The sequence below is a fragment of the Dendrobates tinctorius genome, unplaced genomic scaffold (genome assembly GCF_039654945.1).
Source record: "Dendrobates tinctorius isolate UK_male_01 unplaced genomic scaffold, ASM3965494v1 ptg000151l, whole genome shotgun sequence".
NCBI lineage: Eukaryota > Metazoa > Chordata > Amphibia > Anura > Dendrobatidae > Dendrobates > Dendrobates tinctorius.
In genome coordinates, this window is record NW_027361818.1 from 19205314 (window position 1) to 19225531 (window position 20218).

At 42.5% G+C, this 20218-nt stretch overlaps 1 protein-coding gene across 3 annotated transcripts in view; it reads right to left on the bottom strand.

Annotated features, from left to right (window-relative positions):
- Positions 1-16283: 16283 nt before the first annotated feature.
- The window catches only part of LOC141050266 (sulfotransferase 2B1-like), a 136192-nt gene continuing 132257 nt past the window's right edge, over positions 16284-20218 (bottom strand). For all 3 annotated transcript variants that reach the window (XM_073547150.1, XM_073547152.1, XM_073547151.1), the window contains one exon: positions 16284-16633. In XM_073547150.1, the coding sequence (XP_073403251.1) occupies positions 16491-16633 (143 nt within the window). In that variant the 3' untranslated portion in view covers positions 16284-16490. The remainder of the gene's footprint in view (positions 16634-20218) is intronic.

Here is a 20218-nt window from a genome sequence, read left to right on the forward strand (position 1 = left end):
AGGGGGTGTCTGCGGCTCGTGGTGGTGGGGGGTATGCTTTTCCTGTGGGAAGCCTGGCCATTTTATGAGAGCCTGCCCAGTTCATGCCAAGTCTCCTGACGAACCTATGCAACTAGGAGGAGCTAGTTTGTATTCGGAGCTGCCTAAGGTTCGGGGAGTGGTGTCGGCATGTTTGTACTGTGGGCAGACTGGTCATGTCCTGAAGGCTTGCCCATTGCGCTCCAAATTATCTCTGCCATCTGAGAAGCCACATTCCCCTGGTCGCTTGGAGGGAGGCGACCAGGCAGTATACATTTCCTCCATTTTGCCCTCCCAAGGTACCATGTCAGCAGAAGTCTTGGCTGGCGGGGGACCGGAGGTGATACCGGTGCTTGTGGACAGCGGAGCAGGAGTCAGTCTGGTGGATGCTCGCTTTGTCCAGACTCATGGTCTGAGGTGTAGGACGCTAGCCCAGCCTATAAGCATCCAGGCCATAAACTCTGTTCCACTGAGCCAGGGGAGCTTGACCCAAGTCATAGAGAATATCCATCTGCGTATAGGACATCATGAGGAGTCCTTGTCATGCTACGTCTTGGAGGGAATGCTAGTACCTATTGTTTTAGGCCTCCCTTGGCTGAAAAGACAGAACCCGGTAATAGATTGGTGGGCGAGGGAAGTGGTCAGCTGGGGGCACTCGTGTGAGGGCTGCTGCCTAAGGACTACTGTCTCTGCCGTCTCTCTTCAATGGACCCCTTCCTCTCCGGTGAGAGCAGCAGATGTGCTGCAGGAGAGTAGGGTCAAGTCTCAACCCTGGCCATTGGCCAACCCTGGGAGGTGCAGACCTCGTGGTGGAAGGGGTTGGAGGGGGGTGTACACTTGGTGAAGTGCGGGGGTGTGAGTGTGGTGACACAGGGGGACGCCGTGTCTTGTTGTTTAAGTTACCAGGCTGCGGGCCATGTCACACAGGACAGTATCACATGCCGCGTCTTGTTGTTTTAGTTACCGGCCTGCGGGTCGCGTCACACAGGACGGGTCATCGTGACAGCAGGGTTGTCAATGGTTGCCTAGTCTGTGCCTTTTTTGACACTGCAAAGGATGAGTCAAATCATGTAGTCTGCCAACTTTCCAAAAAATACTGAGTCAAGGTAAAAAGTGCAATAATTTGACTACTACATGTATGAACCTTCGCATGCGCAATCAACATGCAGCTTCTTCCTGCTCCTCTGTTATTATGCCAATTATTGAGACACAGGTCTTTGATTGCAGAACCTCTGGTTCTTTACCCAATCGAGTCATGCTTAATGAGAGGCCTCCTATAGCTGTAATGGAAGTGGACATGCCTGCTGTTTTTGACGGATCACAGAAAATGATCACATGAAAAGTTTCTCCATCCACAGTAACATCTCCGCCTGCACTTATCTCACAGTCCAGCAGTTTCTCCAGTTCACCGTACTCAGCCCTCTCACAGCACTGCAGCCAGCCCATGTTTCCGCAGTTGTGGCCACTGAAAAGATTGTTTCCTGCTACGCATGACAAAGCTAAGAGGTTTACAGCCACCATCTCCAATTTGTTGGCCACAGAAATGCTGCCTTTCCATCAGTTTCTGAAAGATGATGGCTGTCACAGTCTCCCAGTACCAATTACCCAGTCACCATTACTTTTCTAAGAAAGCTGTGCCTGCGCTACACCAAAATGTAGCAGACAACATCATCCATTCCTTGACTAAATCTCTGTGTGACTGGGTGTATTTCACCACAGAAACTTGGACAAGTAAGTATGGCCAACGGCAATACATCTCGCTGACTAGGTACTGGGTGACTCTGGTGGCTGTGGGGGCAAGCGCTGCTCCACAAGTCTTGGAATTTCCAAGGCTTGTAGGACAAACCTCTACATGCAACACTTCCTCCACTGCTTCAGTCTCCTCCTCTATCTCCTCTAGGGCCTCCACTTGCGCCCCCAAACTCTGCCTTAATGAGACACACATTCCAACAGTGCACATTGAATCCTCACCACCTCCGCACTGTGCAGCCAGGGCTCACCGCAATAAGGCAGTGTAAAAATTGATATTTCTTGAAGATTGCAGTCTTACAGCTGAAGAGTTGTGGACAGCTCTCCAGGCTGAGTTTGTTCAATGGCTGTCTCCGCTGAACCTGTATTTCAAGAAAGGCCTTGTCCAATAGCGGTGCGAACATGGTCGTGTCCCTAGGTTGATGCAAGCTCACACACATGCCTTGCATGGCTCACGTCCTCAACCTGGTGGTACAGCATTTTCTCAAGTCTTGCACATGGTGAATGAATGGAGAGAATGGTGCAGGAATGAATAAAACTGAATATCAATACCATCAGGGAGAGTTTGGATCCTTTCACATGTTGGTCTTCCAAAATTAATTAGTAGCCTGAGCTTGCCTCACATGCCTTGGATGTTTTATCATGCCCGCCAGCCAGCGTTCTCTCAGAACGTGTTTTCAACCCTGCTGGTGGTCCTCATTTGTTTAAATGTGAACGCTCCTGTTTTAGTGAAATTGATGACACTTTGGTATTGTCTGCCAATAATTTTTGAAAATGTGAACAGCGGACCCAAATAAAGATGGCGACTACACATCTTTATTTGGGTCTGGCTGTAAGCCAGATGCTCTGCTTCCTTTGTATGTGAACAGTGCCGCATGCAGATTGTATTTGTTTGCACTGGTGTACCAAACAGCCAGATTATTGGAGGATTTTCAAGTCGTCTTTTTGTGGCTTTGTTTTTAGAGTAGGACTTGCAAAAGTAGGCACCCTTGACGTGGGTTGCAAGCTTACGTATTTTGGAATACGCTAACTAATACCTCACATATATTGATATGTGTTTTTTGCACTTTACATCTTTTCAGGGTGCATTTGGGCCCAGATGGCTCTGTAAACTGTGGCCTCTGTTCAAGCAGGATGCATTTTAGTTAGCACTGGGAAGCCCGCCGTAGGTCATTATTAATAAATAATAATAATCATTGTTTTTATATAGCGGTAACATATTCTGCAGCGCTTTACAGTTTGCACACATTATCATGACTGTCCCCATTGCTGTAAGCCAGATGCTCTGCATCCTTTGTGTGTGAACAGTGCCACTTCCGGGTTGTATTTGTTTGCACTGGTGTACCAAACAGCCAATCCCTGATTATAGGCTGGCTGTCTCATTGGTATTCCTGCACCTGTGTAGTCGCCATCTTTATTTGGGTTTGCTGCACACAGTGCATTTGTCTTGAGACCTAGATAGGTAAGCATCTTTGCCTTTTTTTGTGTGTGTTTTTTCAAGATTATTGTAGGCTTTTCAAGTCCTATTTTTTTGGTTTTAATGTGGTTAATGCTTGCTGACAACCTATTGTATAAGTCAATTCAGCTTGTTGTTCTGCAGACATTGAAGGATAAAATATTCATGTCATTTGAACACTCGAACAATGAGAGATGACCTCCTCCCACCTCTCCCCAAACCTGTGGATAATGACCTGAATAAAAGCTATGGACTATAAAAAAGGGATCTGCCTCTGTTTCCAGAGACTCTGTATGACAGTAGCCAATGCACCATGGCTCCAACCGGAGGAATAAAGATTTGAAACTCTAGAAGACAGCAGCCAAGGGACCACGGCACTAACTGGAGGAAAACAGATTTGATTTACTACCCATCAGTGAACCCATGGAGACATTTGGAGAAACCAAGCTGGGACAATCAGGTCACCTGGCCACATACCTCAATGGATTCTGTCCGCTTCCTTTCGCTGCTACCTCCTCTGACAAATACAGGGTGCCACTGGTTGGGGTAGTGGGCCATGGAAGCACAGAAGTCTCAGATCTTCTAATTCCCAGTGAACCAGCTGAAGGGTGAGATGCTGCCATTTGCACCATCTTTTGTACCTGCTAGAACAGTGCTAAATTTTGTTTCTTGGTGGTTCAATAAAGTATTGCCACACTGTGCTACCCTCACCTTTTGTTGTCTGAGAAACATTCTGCCCACAGAGGAGTGTGAACGTTCAGTGCGATGAGCCCTGTTCCATGTGGTCTTTCTAAAGACAGCCGGGCCAGCCGACATGAGAACCACTGACCCTTGTGTCTCTACATATACTTTTCTTTTCAAGACTTATTTTTTGGTTAACCACTCCTGGAAGGGCAATAATCGTTATGAATTTCTTCAATTTGTACACCATTTGTTTTACCGTGGATTGTTGCCTTAGAAAACTCTTTAGAGATTTTTTCAGCCTGATGACCATCAGCAACTCTTCTGAGGTCTTAAGAAATCTCCTTCATTCATCTCATTATACACTTCTTTGATCATGTGTTGTGAAAATCAGAATCTGAATGATCCATGTTCTTTAAATAAAACTGGTTCCCCACTCACACCTTGCTGTCATCCCATCATTTGGAACCACCAGTCTCTAGTTTCACATTCAAATTATCTGCTAATACTAAAGTTTCACATTCTTTTGCCAATTACATCCATGTGACATTGGATCACTTTCCTTGTTTTAAAAACGTGCAAAGTGAGTTTTGTTTGATATGGTTCTATTGCAGAAATAATGAAAATTCTGAAGGGTTTGCATACTTTAGAGTAGCACCATAACTGATCAACTCTGTAAATATTACAGGCATTGTAGAGTAGAGATGAATAAAGACTAGTGGAGTTTAATGATACTCAAATTTGACAAATATCTGCATTTGGCAGAATTCATATTTTTGTATTTTGCTTTTGCTCAGTTTCAGCAAAATAGGGACCATGAAAATATAAAAAAAAAAAATCCTTGTATTCACGTTACCACTCACCTCTCCGGCCCCTCTGTGTCACCCGTCCGGTCCTCACCTAGGCCTGACCATCTTATTTAGCTGACAAAATCCATGAAGGAGGATTTGAATGTTTGGAAAATGTTTCTTAACTAAAATAGTCATACTTGTTGTCAATCAAGTGAAGTGTCTAATGCCGAAATGGAGTTATTTACTGACTCTGCTGGCTCCGACGGTTTTGGCACTATTTTTGGCATTGAGTGTTGTGCAGATTCTTGGCCGGAGTCTTGGATCAGCTTCGGTCTGTTCAGCAACATATCATTCCTTGAGCTATTGCCCATCGTGGTGGCTGTCGAGCTCTGGGGATCCAGGCAAATCAGTTACTGCATAGACAATTCTAGTGTAGCAACCAAGTTTGTGAAAGCCTTTTTGGATTTTAGATCCAAACTAGGTTTTCTCAAACATGGTCTATCACAACAGTGCACTACCAAACGCAATAAAGAACCTAAATATTTGAGGATATTATCCATAGAGCAGATTCCTCTTCACGTTCAGAATCGCATCAAGCTATTAAATCGGAAAGAAATCTTTTGGATCTACAAATTAAATAATCTCACTCCAAATGGACTTAATGAAATGCAGATGTATTCTTATGTCCAGTCTCACAATATTAAAAATATTATTGTCATATGCATTCGATATTACAATCATTTCTACTATATTTGTTCTGTCCTCACTAAATGAGGCAGACTCATTGCAGCTATACAGACAGCTAAACTGCTATACCGGGGTCCAATAAAGAGACTGTGGTTGAGTCTGTGCTTTTATTGAACTTGATAGTATACTGGTGAAACTGTAAACAATCATAATGCATACACAACCAGTACAGGGTACAGCAGAAATACATATTATACATGTCAAACATTGTGCATGAACATCTACAAAGCTAGTAACTGACTCAGGAGTAGGACTGACTAAGCTAAGCTAATATTAGGCCAAGAGTTAACTATAAAGAGCATAAATACATACCAGCAATGCAATCGCAAGGGGAGAGCAATAAATGTTATCCTTCTTAGATAGATGATGAAAGAGAATGGAGGGAAAATGTAGGTAAAGTACCATAATGCATTGCAAAGAAGGGAGGAGTTTCAGACATAGGAAAAACAGAATAGGACATGAACATGACTCTGGCCACTAGAGGGAGCCAAGGCACTGCAGACGAATAAAGATTGTTAAAACTCCTAAATACACAAATTTTCCTATATGAAACTACAAAATTATGCAAACAAACAATCAGATAACAATTAGATGTTGGAGACAGAACACTCCCCGTCTGGCATCAATGTGTGTCACTATCAATTTCTTCTGAAGGCAACAATAGAATCAATTCAGATACCAGTCTGAAAAATGTCTTAGATTCATTCCCTTTGGTCATCCTTAGTTCAGCTTTGCGGACGTTGCCATCCTTGCTCGGAAACAATGCGGTAAATAGACCAAGTGACCACTGGTTCCGGTGAATTTGACAGTCTTTCACAAGAACAAGGTCACCTATGCTCAGGTTAGGCCTAGTAGATTGCCACTTCATCCGTGGCTGCAGGGTAGACAAATATAGTTTGCCCCACCTGTCCCAGAAAGTATTTGCAATACTTTGTACCTGTCTCCATTGGCGCTTGTAGAGGTCCTTAGCTTTTAATCCTCCTGGAGGGGCACTGGACAGTCCTGTGTTCTGGGTAAGGAGAGTAGCTGTGGTCAATAACAAGGGCTCCTCAGGGTTGTTAGGGACTGGAACCAAGGATCTTGTGTTGATTATAGCTGCGGCTTCTGTCATGAAGATGATTAGGATTGTGTGGGTAAGCCACGCTGCTCCTGCTTGAAGAAGAGTGGAGTCAAGAATTCTCCGTACTAGTTCAAAGGTATCCAGGAAACGTTCCTCAGTGTACAATAATTTTGGTCCTGAGAGCCATGTTGTGCTTCCTAGTCGACTTGTATCAACTGCTTTAGTTGCATGATCCGTGGGATTCTGGTCAGTGGGTATGTAATGCCACTGTTTTGGATGAATTGATCTCCTAATTCACAGCACTCTGTTATTGACATAAATGTAGAATCGTCTAGTTTCATTGTGGATGTATCTCAGGTCTACTTTGGTGTCTGAGTAGAACTTGGCCTGTGTCAGGTCAATATCCATCTCGGATGCGATGGACTATGCTAATTCAATGGCTAAGACTGCAGCACAAAGCTCTAACCTGGGTATAGTGTGCTCTGGTTGTGGAGCAAGTTTTGCCTTCCCATAACGAACCCAATGTGGCTCTGACATTTGGAGTCTACAGTTTTGAGATAGGCAACAGCAGCAATTGCTTTGACAGAAGCATCTGCAAATACGTACAGTTTTTGGCTTTGTATTTATGTAGACAGCACAGGGGTGTATGGTCTTGGCAAGTTCAGGTTGGAGAGGGCTGCTAAAGAGTTCTTCCATACTTCCCACTGGATTCCCTTATCAGGTGGCAGAGGTGCATCCCAGTCAGATGTTCCTTAGTTAAGTCTCTTAGTAAGGATGTGCCTTGTATAGTAACATGAGCTGCGAAACACAAGGGATCATACAAACTGTTGATGGTAGACAGGACAACTCTACATGTGAAAGGCTTTTCTTCCTGGCTGACCTGAAAGGTAAAAGTGTCTGACTGTAGATTCCAGAGAAGCCCGAGGCTGCATTGCATTGGTGTGGGGTCTGACCTCAAGTCCAGGTCTCTGAGACTGTTACATAAGTCTTGTGAAGTGAATGCTCCCATGAGTTCTTGGCTGTATGAGGCTATTTTGTGAAGCCTGAGGTTAGAGCAGGCAAGCATCTCCTGGGCTCTCCTGAGAAGACTGATGGCAGTCTCATTTGAAGGCATGGCTTTCAGACAGTCGTCAACATAAAAGTCTTTTTCTATGAATTATAGAGCTGGATAAGTCCGGTCAAAAGGAGCGCAAGGACAAGAAATGATATTGGAGAATCTTCATTTATTTCAAGTAACCACAACGCAATTCGACAGATGATTCTGTCTTCCTCAGGTGGCAGTAACAAGATTACAAAAGGGGCAGGTATTTAAAGGGGCAGTGACCAATGGGGATTGGTGGGTAATTAATTGAATCATAAACAATTAAAACATGGTATAATAAATAAAGTTATATAAAAAACAATTATTTGACAGGTAAACCAACAATCACAGTATATTTAAATAATACGGAATAAAAAATATTTAAAAACAAACAAACAAAAAAATGCTGCATTAAAAGCAAAAAGACCTGCCAACCTCAATAAGCTTTTTCAATTGTAAGATTTAACCCCTCTGGCGCCAGGATGCCAAGTTTAAAAATCCAAAAACTCTCTATCCTAATTAAATTCTCATAGCGATTTGTCACATTATCTCGGATATGTTCTATGATAATGAGTTTCAATGTGCTTGGATTCTTGTTATGTGCAAATAAAAAATATTTAGATAAACTATGCAATAGGAACCCGTTCTTGATAAATAAACACCGCCAAAACATCAAGAACGGGTTCCTATTGCATAGTTTATCTAAATATTTTTTATTTGCACATAACAAGAATCCAAGCACATTGAAACTCATTATCATAGAACATATCCGAGATGATGTGACAAATCGCTATGAGAATTTAATTAGGAGAGAGAGTTTTTCGATTTTTAAACTTGGCACCCTGGCGCCAGAGGGGTTAAATCTTACAATTGAAAAAACTCACTGAGGTCGGCTGGTCTTTGTGCTTTTAATGCAGCATTTTTTTTGTTTGTTTTTAAATATTTTTTATTCCGTATTATTTAAATATACTGTGATTGTTGTTTTACCTGTCAAATAATTGTTTTTTATATAACTTTATTTATTATGCGATGCTTTAATTGTTTATGATTAAATTAATTACCCACCATTCCCCATTGGTCACTGCCCCTTTAAATATCTGCCCCTTTTGTAATCTTGTTACTGCCACCTGAGGAAGACAGAATCATCTGTTGAAATGCGTTGTGGTTGCTTGAAATAAAAGAAGATTCTCCAATATCATCTCTTGTCCTTGCACTCCTTTTGACCGGACTTATCCAGCTCTATATTACCCATCCTCTTCTGAGGCACCCGGCTGGAGCTGCATCGCATTGCCCTACACCAAGAATGTCTGGCGCTCCTTTGTGACCGTCCCTACCTTTTGCTTTTTTCTATGAATTGTCTGACATCTGATCAATATTCTGTTTCTCCTTCTAGAGCTGACCTTTTGAGACCGTAAATGGCGACTGCAGGTGAAAGACTGTTGCCAAAGATGTGCACTCTCATGCGATACTCTGTGACTTCTTTAGCAGGATCATTGTCTCTGTACCAGAAGAATCTTAGGAATTTCCTGTCTCCCTCTCTCCAAGGAAACAATGGAACATTTGCTGGATGCCAGCGATGAAGGCAATGGAATCCTTACGGAAACGCATAAGTACTCCCAGCAGTTTGTTATTGGGGTCTAGTCATGTCAGTAGAACATCATTCAGGGAGATATCATCAAACTTAGCACTGGAGTCGAACGCCACTCTAATCTGGCCTGGTTTCTTAGGGTGGTATACTCCAAATATGGGTAGGAACCAGCATTCTTCAGAGTCTTTGAGAGTGGGAGCTAGTTCTGCATGGCAGTTTTCGAAAATCTTTGACATGAAGGAGAAAAAGTGATCTCTCATCTCTGGTTTCTTTTGCAGATTATGTTTGAGAGAGGAGAAACGTTTTAATGCCTGATCTCTGTTGTTTGGTAGACGTGGTCTGTGGGATCTGAAGGGAAGAGGTACGACCCAGCTGTTGGTCTCTTCTTTAACGAGTCCCTTGTCCATTACCGCTAAGAACAAATTGTCCTCTACCGATAATTTCCACTTGGTTGTCTTGCTTAGTTCTCTGGAAAACTGTGCACCCTAACTGATCCTAGCTTCCTGACACCATACCACTGTCATGAGTAAAGTCTATTAAATGATTGGGCAGTTCGATGCTGAGTGGTATTTCTCTGACATGGAACTCGTTGTTACAAGGTTGAAACAGAGATGGGCGTCCTTTCTCTAATGTATTTGACAGCATGCTTGTCATAGAAGATGGAGCGTGCATGCGTCCCAAGCATACGTTTCCTATTATGACCCATCCTAGGTCTAGCTTTTGGGCAAATGGAGCATTGTGGAGTCTATTGATGTGATGTCTCACTTTATGAACCTGCAGGATATCTCTCCCCAACAGCAGGATTATCTGGGCCTGATGGTCGAGTTTCGGTATAAGGTGTGCTATGCGTTTTAAGTGAGCGTGATGGACTGCTACATCTGGTGTAGGGATTTCATATCTGTTGTCTGGGATCTGGCTACACTTGATGATCGTAGGTAGTGGTAGGCAGAATTGTCCAAGGACTCGATTCGGTAGTCAGTAGCTTTCCGGCCTACTGTTGTCACAGTACCTGCACATGTCTTTAATGAGTAGGGAGAGCTTGGCCCTTTGATGTTGAATAGGTTGATCTAGCCAAGGATTGATTACTTTGATCATCCAAAATAGCATACAGTCTTACAGCTTTGTCTTTATGGCCATATAGGTACACTCTGACGAGGCGTATTTTTGAACAAGACCTACTGTCTATTGTCCCTTTACAGACTTCAGTACATTGTGAAGTGATTGATCTCTGGCATAGCTGAATCAGTGTTCCTTTCCTCCCCGCCATGCTCACTGTCAGCTGGTATGTTTTGTGTACTTCATGGAGCTGGGCCAAGGTGGAGAGCAGTATTATGATCTGTGGTGCCACATTCTGTGCATTTTACACTGACCTTGCAATCATTGGCGAGATGAGTTGTGGATGAGTGGTTGAACAGCACTTGTAGCAGACACCATTCTCTTTCAGGAAGCTTCTGCAATCTGGCATAGATTTTCCTCTGAAGGCTCTGCATTTCAGGAGAGGATGAGGCTTCTGATGGAGCAGACAATGCTTGTCAGGTTCCTGCTCCTTTGTCTCTGATTGGGAGCAGCCAGCAGACCTGTCATTAGAACCTGGAGAAGAAACATAACTCTTGTGCACTGCCATAGACGTTCTGCGTGGATTTGCAGCTGGTGACGGTGCGGCATATGACACTGCAAAGTCAAAGCTGGGATCGTTTCTAATTGTCGCCTGTTTGTGTATAAAGTCTACAAAAACGGAGAAGGGAGGGAATGAAACCCTGTGCTTGTATTTGTACGTGAACCACGTGTGAGCCACCTCTCCTGTAGATTGTGGGGCAACTTTTGAACTATAGGGTTATCACCTCTGTCTGTGTCAAGGAATGCAAGTCCCTGTAGGTCATCTTCGCATTTGGCAACTTTGACTTCCTTTAGAAGGTCACTTAGTTCTCTAAGTTTCTGGAGACCTTTGTTAGATGTTTTAGGAAAGTCATCAATTCTTTTGAACAAGGCTTTTTCTATTACCTCTGCTGAGCCATAACACTCATCCAGCCTCTTCCAGATCTCTTTGAGGCCAGTCTCAGAGCTTTTTATATTAATGTCTCTGATCCTTACTGCGTGTTTAACTGACTCTTCTCCTAGGTATTTGATTAAGAGGTCTATCTCTTCCCTGTGTTGTAGCCCCAAGTCTCTAGTGACATTTTGGAAGGAAGCTTTCTAAGCTCTGTAACCTTCAGCTTGGTCAGTGAATTTCATGAGTCCATTGGCAACCAGTTGATATTGTGTGAAGAACTTAGCAAATTCTGTTGTGAACCGGTTGTCAGCAGAGTATATTGGTGATGGGTCGCCCTGATAATGATTTGAGGTGCGTTTGCACCTGTTAGTATCCCCAGGGTGGTACCAGCTGGTGTAGTATTGCTTCAGTCTGATGTGACATGTGTCACCATGGTGATTTACATTGGTTACCTGGTGAGGGGCAAGGTAGTCATTAGCAGAGTTGTTTTGCTCCACGTTTTCCTGGAGCTGAGCCTCGTGATGACTCTCGCTCGCTTCACTGGAGATGTCATGTTCTTTTTTTGGTACCGTTTCAGGGTTATAGTTTGGATGAAGAAGTTCATTAATGTACTGAGATGTGCATTGTGGTGAATGATGCAAGTGGAAACTCCAGGCTTGACATACTGCTTCGGCTATGCAGCTAAGTGTTTTGTGCTGCTTCTAGCGATACTGCTTCGGCAAGGGCTGCGGCAGCTTTTCTTTTTGCTGCTAGGCTCTCTAATGCAGCATCCATGTGTTCCTTCTCTAACAGCGTCCTTCTTTCTTGGTCAGCTCTCTCTAAGCGTGACCTTCTCTCTTGGTCATCTAGGCGTGCTTTCTCTAATTTAAGTTGAATCACTTGGTCAGCAAAGCTTGCTCGCATTTTGGCGGCCTTAGCACTTGCGCGGGCAATGGTGACCGTGCTGCTGATGTAGTCTTTGAGGAGACAGCGGTAACAAATCTTTTCCTGTGTGATTTGTGAGACATGGTGTCTTGGGGGAATTCTTGGCTGTGCAGAGATTGCTGTAGCTGTATTAAGTCTCTGTGTTGCCGGTGACTTGAACCCCACTAGTTGGATGGCTGCCGTTTCACTGTTCTGTCCTCACTAAATGAGGCAGACTCATTGCAGCTATACAGACAGCTAAACGGCTACACTGGTCCAATAAGGAGACTGTGGTTGAGTCTGTGCTTTTATTGAACTTGATTGTATATTGGCACCGTGAAACTTTATACAATCATAATACATACAGTCAGTACAGGGTACAGCAGAAATACATATTATACATGTCATACATTGTGCATAGGCATCTACAAAGCTAGTAACTGACCCAGGAGTAAGACTGACTAAGCAAGGCTAATATTAGCACAGGAGCTAACGATAAAGACCATAAGTACATACCAGCAATGCAATCGCAAGAGGAGAGCAATAGATGTAATCCTTCCTAGGTACAAGATGAAAGAGAATGGAAGGAAAATGGAGGTGAAGTACCTTAATGCACTGCAAAGAATGGAGGAGATTCAGACATAGAAAAAAACAGAATTGGACGTGAACATGACAGTATATGTATATATATATATATATATATATATATATATATATATATATATATGGAAAAAAAGGAAAAAAAATAGGCAGCACTCAAATTAAATGTGAAAACAGTGGATACTTTACTGATCCTCAGGTGGCAACGTTTCAACGGTGACCCGTCTTTGACAAAGACGGGTCACCGTTGAAGCGTTGCCACCTGAGGCAACCTGCCTATTTTTTTTCCTTTTGTTAATTTGGCTGTTTGGACACCGCTGAATAGGTTTTGCACCTACTATATTATTTTGGTAGTGCTGCCCTTTTTTCTTGATTTATATATATATAATATTTTTTTGCTCTTCCACATCTCTCACCAATTTGTGTTTTATCTGTCCACCTAGATTTTGTTTTGTTGTTCTTCTGTCCAGAGCACTAGTTCTGCGTCCTGAGACATAGCCAACGTTTCCTTGAGTGTTACAATGTTTGTTTCTTTCTAAGAGAAATATACACCTCTTCTCTTTCTCCACTTCTATCCACTCATTCAGTAGACATTCTTGACTAGCTCCCATGCTATCAGCTTGTCTCAGATATTTGTTCACAAGTTTGTCCCGCATCACAGCAATAGCCGCTATTGTGAATCGACATGCGCACCCTCAGTATTCCCACGTAGCAGAACACGAACATATCTATCCCATTTGCTAGAGAAAAAAAATGTTTCATTAAAATGGCACCAGGTTCCGCCGCCTATACGATGAATGTAATTTTTTAAAATATTTTTAAACAATAACATATACAGTATGTAAAATAAGAGGCCGGTCACTGAGGGGTCAGTAACCTGTCATTAGCCATAAAGATGAATATGTAAGCAGAGAACCACATAAAGCCCCGCCCACTGCCCCACCCACAGGCCAGGAGCATGAGCATATCATTAACTGAACACTGCAAATAAAGAATAACCAACAACCACAAGACAGATTTCATCTACCAAGGTATCATTATAATCAGTATAACGGCGCCGACCTGACACTGTCTGTAGTTTACTGAGCACAATCCTGCTGACAGGCTCACTTTAAATTTTTCTTATTTAATCCTCCCAACCCTGAGCCACAACACCACACCAACCTAACCACTTACTTCATTTTTTCACCCTTCCATCTTTCTACTCTCATAATTTCTGTTCATTAGAATAACTTCATCTCTATATGAAAAATCTCTTCATTTTTCCTTATTTCTTATAGCCCCATTCACTGCACAAAATTCCATCTGCTAATGTTTTTCGCGCTCATTTCCTATGCCAGCTCATCTCACCTCACCTTCACCTGAAGATCTTCTCCTGAGTCTCTCACACTATTTCACTTGTAATTCTCCACTTTTTCACTGTATCATAATTTTGATCCTCTTTTTCTCTTTTATAACTTACCACCATCTCCCTGGATTGCTCTTCTGACATATTCTCTCTTTCTGGTTCCTATTCACTGGCTCATCCGGAGTTCATATCCTGTTTCTCCTGCACTCTATACTTAATCATTTCACTCCTTTCTTTTCAACACTTTCTGTCCTTTTTCATCTTTTCATATTTTTTATTTTTACATGTATTTGTGGATTTTTTTTTGCTTTGTTTATTGGTGTTTAGATCATCTTTTTCGGTGGCTCCTCTGTTTAAAGGCCTCCTTCTGGTTTTTATTCATGGGTTCATCCTGGGTTCTAATCCCATTTCTCCTGCTCTCGTCTTTTCAACACTTTGTCCATTATTCATCTATTTATATTTTATCATTTATATATTTAGTTTCCTTTTCTGTATCATCTTTTCCTCATCACTTTTGGTGGCTCCTGAATTAAGTTTTCCCTTTCTTGCTCCTATTCACTGGCCCATCCTGGGTTCTTATCTTCTACTACATTCCAATCATTTCTCCAAAACTCCTTGTCCTCTCTTTACATTGTATCATCAATAAGTTTGGCTTCTCTTTTTTATTCTCTGTAACTTTAATCAATTTGTAATTACCAGTTGAGCTTCCCTCCACTTCCCATTTCTCTATTGGTGTAAGTGTTCCTGTGGGTGTTCCATATGTAATTTCCATCCATTTTGGGCCTTTAAGAATACATCTGTTGTCATGTTTTGCACATTTGTTTTTCAACTTGATAAAGACACCAGTGCAGCATTGAAACACTTTGTAAATAAAAAACCTTATTCTCATCATCATTTCTGAAGAATTGTTTCACTCCAGCAGTTCAGTCCAGCTACGTGTTTATCCGATTGGATCGAATATCTCCTGGAGGCTTCATCCGCCAGCCAACATCACGAAACAATCACTGACCTCAGGGAGACCAGTCAAAGAAAACACTGCGGCAGCCTGCAAAGTCGCTCAATCAGTGAAATCCTAGGTGCATTGCCCGCTGGGAAATACAAATATGCAAATAAAGTCTGTGGAGCCTTATTTAAGAGTCTCAAACATGGGACTAGCCAGATCTTCCTCCAGGGAAGGACCCAGCCAAGGAGTGGCTCCTTTTGGAAACCACCATTACCACCATATTAAGTGGCCCTTTAAGTCAATATCCAGCTCTTTACGAGTTTACAGATATGACAATGGAAATACCAAGGCTGCCACAGTGTTTTCTTTGACTAGTCTCCCTGAGGTCAGTGATTGTTTCGTGATGTTGGTCTACTAGGCTTTGCTCCCACCTAGCCAGAATCCTACTCCACACTGATGAGGGGCAACACCCCGAAACAGCTGTCTGTGGATGGATACCTGGCCTTGGTATTTCCCTTGTCATATCTGTAAACTCATAAAGAGCTGGATATTGACTTAAAGGGTCACTTAATATGGTGGTAATGGTGGTTTCACTCCTTGGCTGGGTCCTTCCCTGGAGGAAGATCTGGCTAGTCCCGTGTTTAAGACTCTTAAATGAGGCTCCACAGACTTTATTTGCATATTTGTATTTCCCAGGGAGCAGTGCACCTAGGATTTCACTGAATGAGCGCCTTTGCTGGCTGCCGCAGTGTTTTCTTTGACTGGTCTCCCTGAGGTCAGTGATTTTTTCGTGATATAGTAACATAGTAACATAGTTATTAAGGTTGAAGGAAGACTTAAGTTCATCTAGTTCAAGCCACATCCTATCCTAACCTGCCCTAACATGTTGATCCAGAGGAAGGCAAAAAAACCCATGTGGCAAACAGTAAGCTTCACATTGGGGAAAAAAATTCCTTCTCGACTCCAAATACGGCAATCAGACTAGCTCCCTGGATCAACGCAATATTAAGGAAACTAGTGTATATACCCTGTAATATTATACTTTTCAAATTGCTAAAGTTGTTACTTTTGACTGTTGTGTTGAAACTGTTAAATTGTAAAGTGCTGCGGAATATGTTGGCACTATATAAATAAAGATTATTATTATTATTATTATTATTATTGTTATCCCTGATGGTGGACCAGCATCTCGAACAGGTATGCCAGTAGAAGCTGATGGTTTTTCTGTGGGAGGATGTCAGGACACCAGATCCCCGGTGTCCTTGGCTACGACTATCGTCCTGGCCCCTTCTTACAGTTATATACAAATATAGAAACATGGACTCCACTCAAATGCAATAAATTTATTTAAAATATTGAAATGAACTCAGCACAGGCAGAACATTCAGAAAACATCAATATCCTCTACTAGATCATTAATCTTACTCATAAAATCAAAGAACGTGTGACTCTTTATGTGATGTTACATAAAAAGTGTTAATTTGTAACCAATAATCATCACCGACTGGTGAATTTTCTGCACTGAGAACATTTGGTCAGCTGGAAAAGCCCCGATATTCCGGTGTGTTTGTATCCCAAGGAAACTTCACACTGAAGTCTTCCATTTCTGCCTTGTAGATCTTGTCAAAATATTCATTTTGAGCCACAGTAAAATTATTTTTCCAATCTCCGACTATTCCTGTAAATCACAAGTGGTGACAAAATATTTAAATTTTTGTTTAAGAGATCTGTTATATGCACATAGTAACCCCTAAAATAGTATAATCCCCAAAACACAATACTGAAGAAATATAAAGAAATGAATAATGTGGAGACTGTGGTATAGTCCAGACAAAACTGGATAAGGGCAAAAAGAATTTGTTGGAATATGTTTGGTGCAACAACTCTGTTCCTGTCTATGAATGTATAGTTGCTAGATTTGTATGCTGTTTATAAAGAGAGAACAAAAAAACTCCCAGAGGCTCACACAGGGATAACATGTGACTGTATTTCCTATTTTTCCTGTGTATGTGTATGAGAGAAGCAACCTGCTGCAGATGCTGCACAGATAGAAACACACAAATGATTTATTCCTGATCTGTTAAAGGGAGCCTGTCACCTCCCCAGGGCGTTTTTCAGTTAAAGAGCCACCTTCAGCAGCACTAAGTCTGCATTCTGTGAAGGTGGCTCTTCTTTTTCTGACCCCTAGTAATGCTGAAATATCGACTTTTATAAATAGCTCCTCATACCTGTAATGTGTGATGAGGTTCTGTCTAGGGCGCAACATCAGGAGTTTAGAAGGCGTAATAAGCTGTGTTTTTTCTGTGGAGACGCCTCTCATATTATTTCTGTCTGCCCAAAACGAGAGAAACGTTTTGCACACACATTTGCTGTGGGCAGTATACAACCTAAGTTTCTTTTGGCAATTACTCTGATCTGCTCCTTATCCACGTTTTCCACGAAGGCTTTTGTGGATTCAGGAGCAGCGTTGAATCTGATGGATTTGGACTTTGCTAAACGTTGTGGTTTTTCCATGACGCCGCTGCGGATGCCTATTCCTATGAGGGGTATTGATGCTACTCCTTTGGCAGAGAATAAACCTCAATTTTGGACCCAGGTGACAATGCGAGTTGCCCCAGTCCACCAAGAAAATTGTAAATTTTTGGTGCTGCATAATTTGCACGATACTATTCTTCTGGGTTTTCCTTGGTTGCAAACTCATAGTCCAGTTTTGGATTGGAAATCTGTGTCTGTGGTGAGTTGGGGTTGTCAATGTGTTCTTAGGGACGCTCCTGTTTTCTCCACCTCTCCTCAGTCTCAAGATATTCCTGATTATCTAGCCGATTTTTCTGATGTATTTATTGAGAGCAAGTCTGCATCTTTGCCTCCTCATAGAAGTTATGACTGTGCAATTGAGTTGATGCCTGGGTGTAAATTTCCCAAGTGTCGGCTTTTCAACTTATCAGTACCCGAACATGATGCTATGCGATCCTATATTAAGGAGTCATTGGAGAAGGGTCATATTAGACCATCCTTGTCACCTTTAGGTGCTGTTTTTTTTGTGGCCAAGAAAGATGGTTCCTTAAGTCCGTGTATTGATTATCGTTCCCTTAACAAGATGACGGTTAAATATCAGTACCCATTACCTCTGATGTCTGATTTATTCTCCAGAGTTAAGAGTACCTGCTGGTTTACTAAGCTTGACCTCAGGGGGACGTATAATCTTATTCGCATCAAGCACGGGGTTGAATGGAAGATGGCATTTAATACTCCGGAGGGACATTTTGAGTACCTAGTGATGCCTTTTGGGCTCACTTATGCCCCCTCGGTCTTCCAGTCCTTTATGAATTATATTTTCCGTGACCTTGTGGATTCGTTTTTGATCATCTATCTGGATGATATTTTGATCTTTTCTAGTGATTGGGATTCTCATGTGGAACACGTCCAGACTGTGTTCCGGATTTTGAGGGAGAATTCCCTGTTTGTTAAGGGATTGAAATGCCTCTTTGGTGTACAGAGGATTTCATTTTTGGAATTTATTTTATCTCCATCGACTATTGAAATGGACCCGGCCAAGGTACAGGCCATTTATGATTGGGTTCAGCCTACTTCTTTGAAGGCCCTCCAGAAGTTTTTGGGTTTTGCTTATTTCTATCGTAAATTTATAGGTAATTTTTCTGGTATTGTCAAACCACTGACTGATCTGACCAAGAAGGGCGCTGATGTGCTGAATTGGTCTCCTGAGGCTATCTCAGCATTTCAGGAGCTTAAGCAGAGATTTACTTCAGCTCCAGTTTTACGGCAACCTGATGTCTCACTTCCATTTCAGGTGGAGGTAGATGCTTCTGAGATTGGTGCAGAAGCTGTTTTGTCCCCAAAAGACCCTGTGACTTCTAAGATGAATCCCTGTGCCTTCTTTTCTCGAAAGTTCTCCCCATCTGAACGCAACTATGATGTGGGGAATCGGGAATTGTTGGCCATGAAGTGGGCATTTGAGGAGTGGAGACATTGGTTGGAGGGAGCTAGACATCAAGTTGTGGTCCTCACCGATCACAAGAATTTGATTTATCTGGAGTCAGCCAAACGCTTGAATCCTAGACAGGCTAGATAGGCCTTGTTTTTCACGCGTTTTAATTTTGTGGTCTCTTTTCTTCCGGGCACTAAGAATGTTAAGGCAGACGCCCTTTCTAGGAGTTTCTTTGCCAAATCTCTTAGTGTGACCGAGCCTAATACCATCCTAGGTGAGGGGGTAGTTATTCCTGCCATTTTGCCCGATTTGAGAGGCGCCCTGGAGAAATTTCAGGAGGACAAACCTGAGCGTTGCCCTATGGGAAAATTGTATATTCCTGACTAGTGGAGAAAGAGAGTGATGTCTGAAGTTCATTGCTCTGCATTGGCTGGTCATCCAGGTATTTTTGGTACCAGAGATTTGGTGAGTCGGTCCTTTTGGTGGCCTGCCTTATCTCGTGACGTCAAGAATTTTGTACAGTCCTGTGGGACTTGTTGTTGGTCTAAACCCTGTTCTCGTTCTAGTGGGTTGCTGATGCCCTTGCCGGTGCCCAAGAGGCCATGGACCCATATCTCAATGGATTTTATTTCTGATCTTCCTGTCTCTCAGAGAATGACTGTTATCTGGGTGATTTGTGATAGATTTTCGAAGATGGTCCATCTTGTACCACTCTCAAAGTTGCCATCTTCTGCTGACTTGGTGCCCTTGTTTTTACAACAGGTGGTTCAGTTACATGGGATTCCTGAGAATATTGTGTCCGACAGAGGAGTCCAGTTTGTTTCCAGATTATGGAAAGCCTTTTGTTCCAATCTGGGAATTCAGTTATCCTTCTCCTCCGTGTTTCATCCCCAGATCAATGGACGGACTGAGAGAACAAACCAGACCTTGGAGTCTTAATTAAGATGTTTTATATCTGCTGATTAGGATGATTGGGTCTCATTTTTGCCCTTGGCCGAATTCGCACTGAACAATAGAGCTAGTTCTGCCACTTTGATGTCACCCTTTTTCTGTAATTTTGGGTTTCATCCTCGATTCTCTTCAGGGCAAGTGGAATCTTTGTCCTGCCCAGGTGTGGACACTGTGGTTAAGAGAATGCAGCAGATATGGGACCAAGTGGTGTATAAGTTGTCACTCTTTCAGGAAAAGTCCTAGCAATTTTCCAACCGGCATAGGACCATTGGAATATTCCTATGAAGGTCGCATCTCCTAAATTTAAGCCAAGATTTATTGGTCCTTATAAGATTTTGGAAATTCTTAATCCTGTTTCGTTTCGAT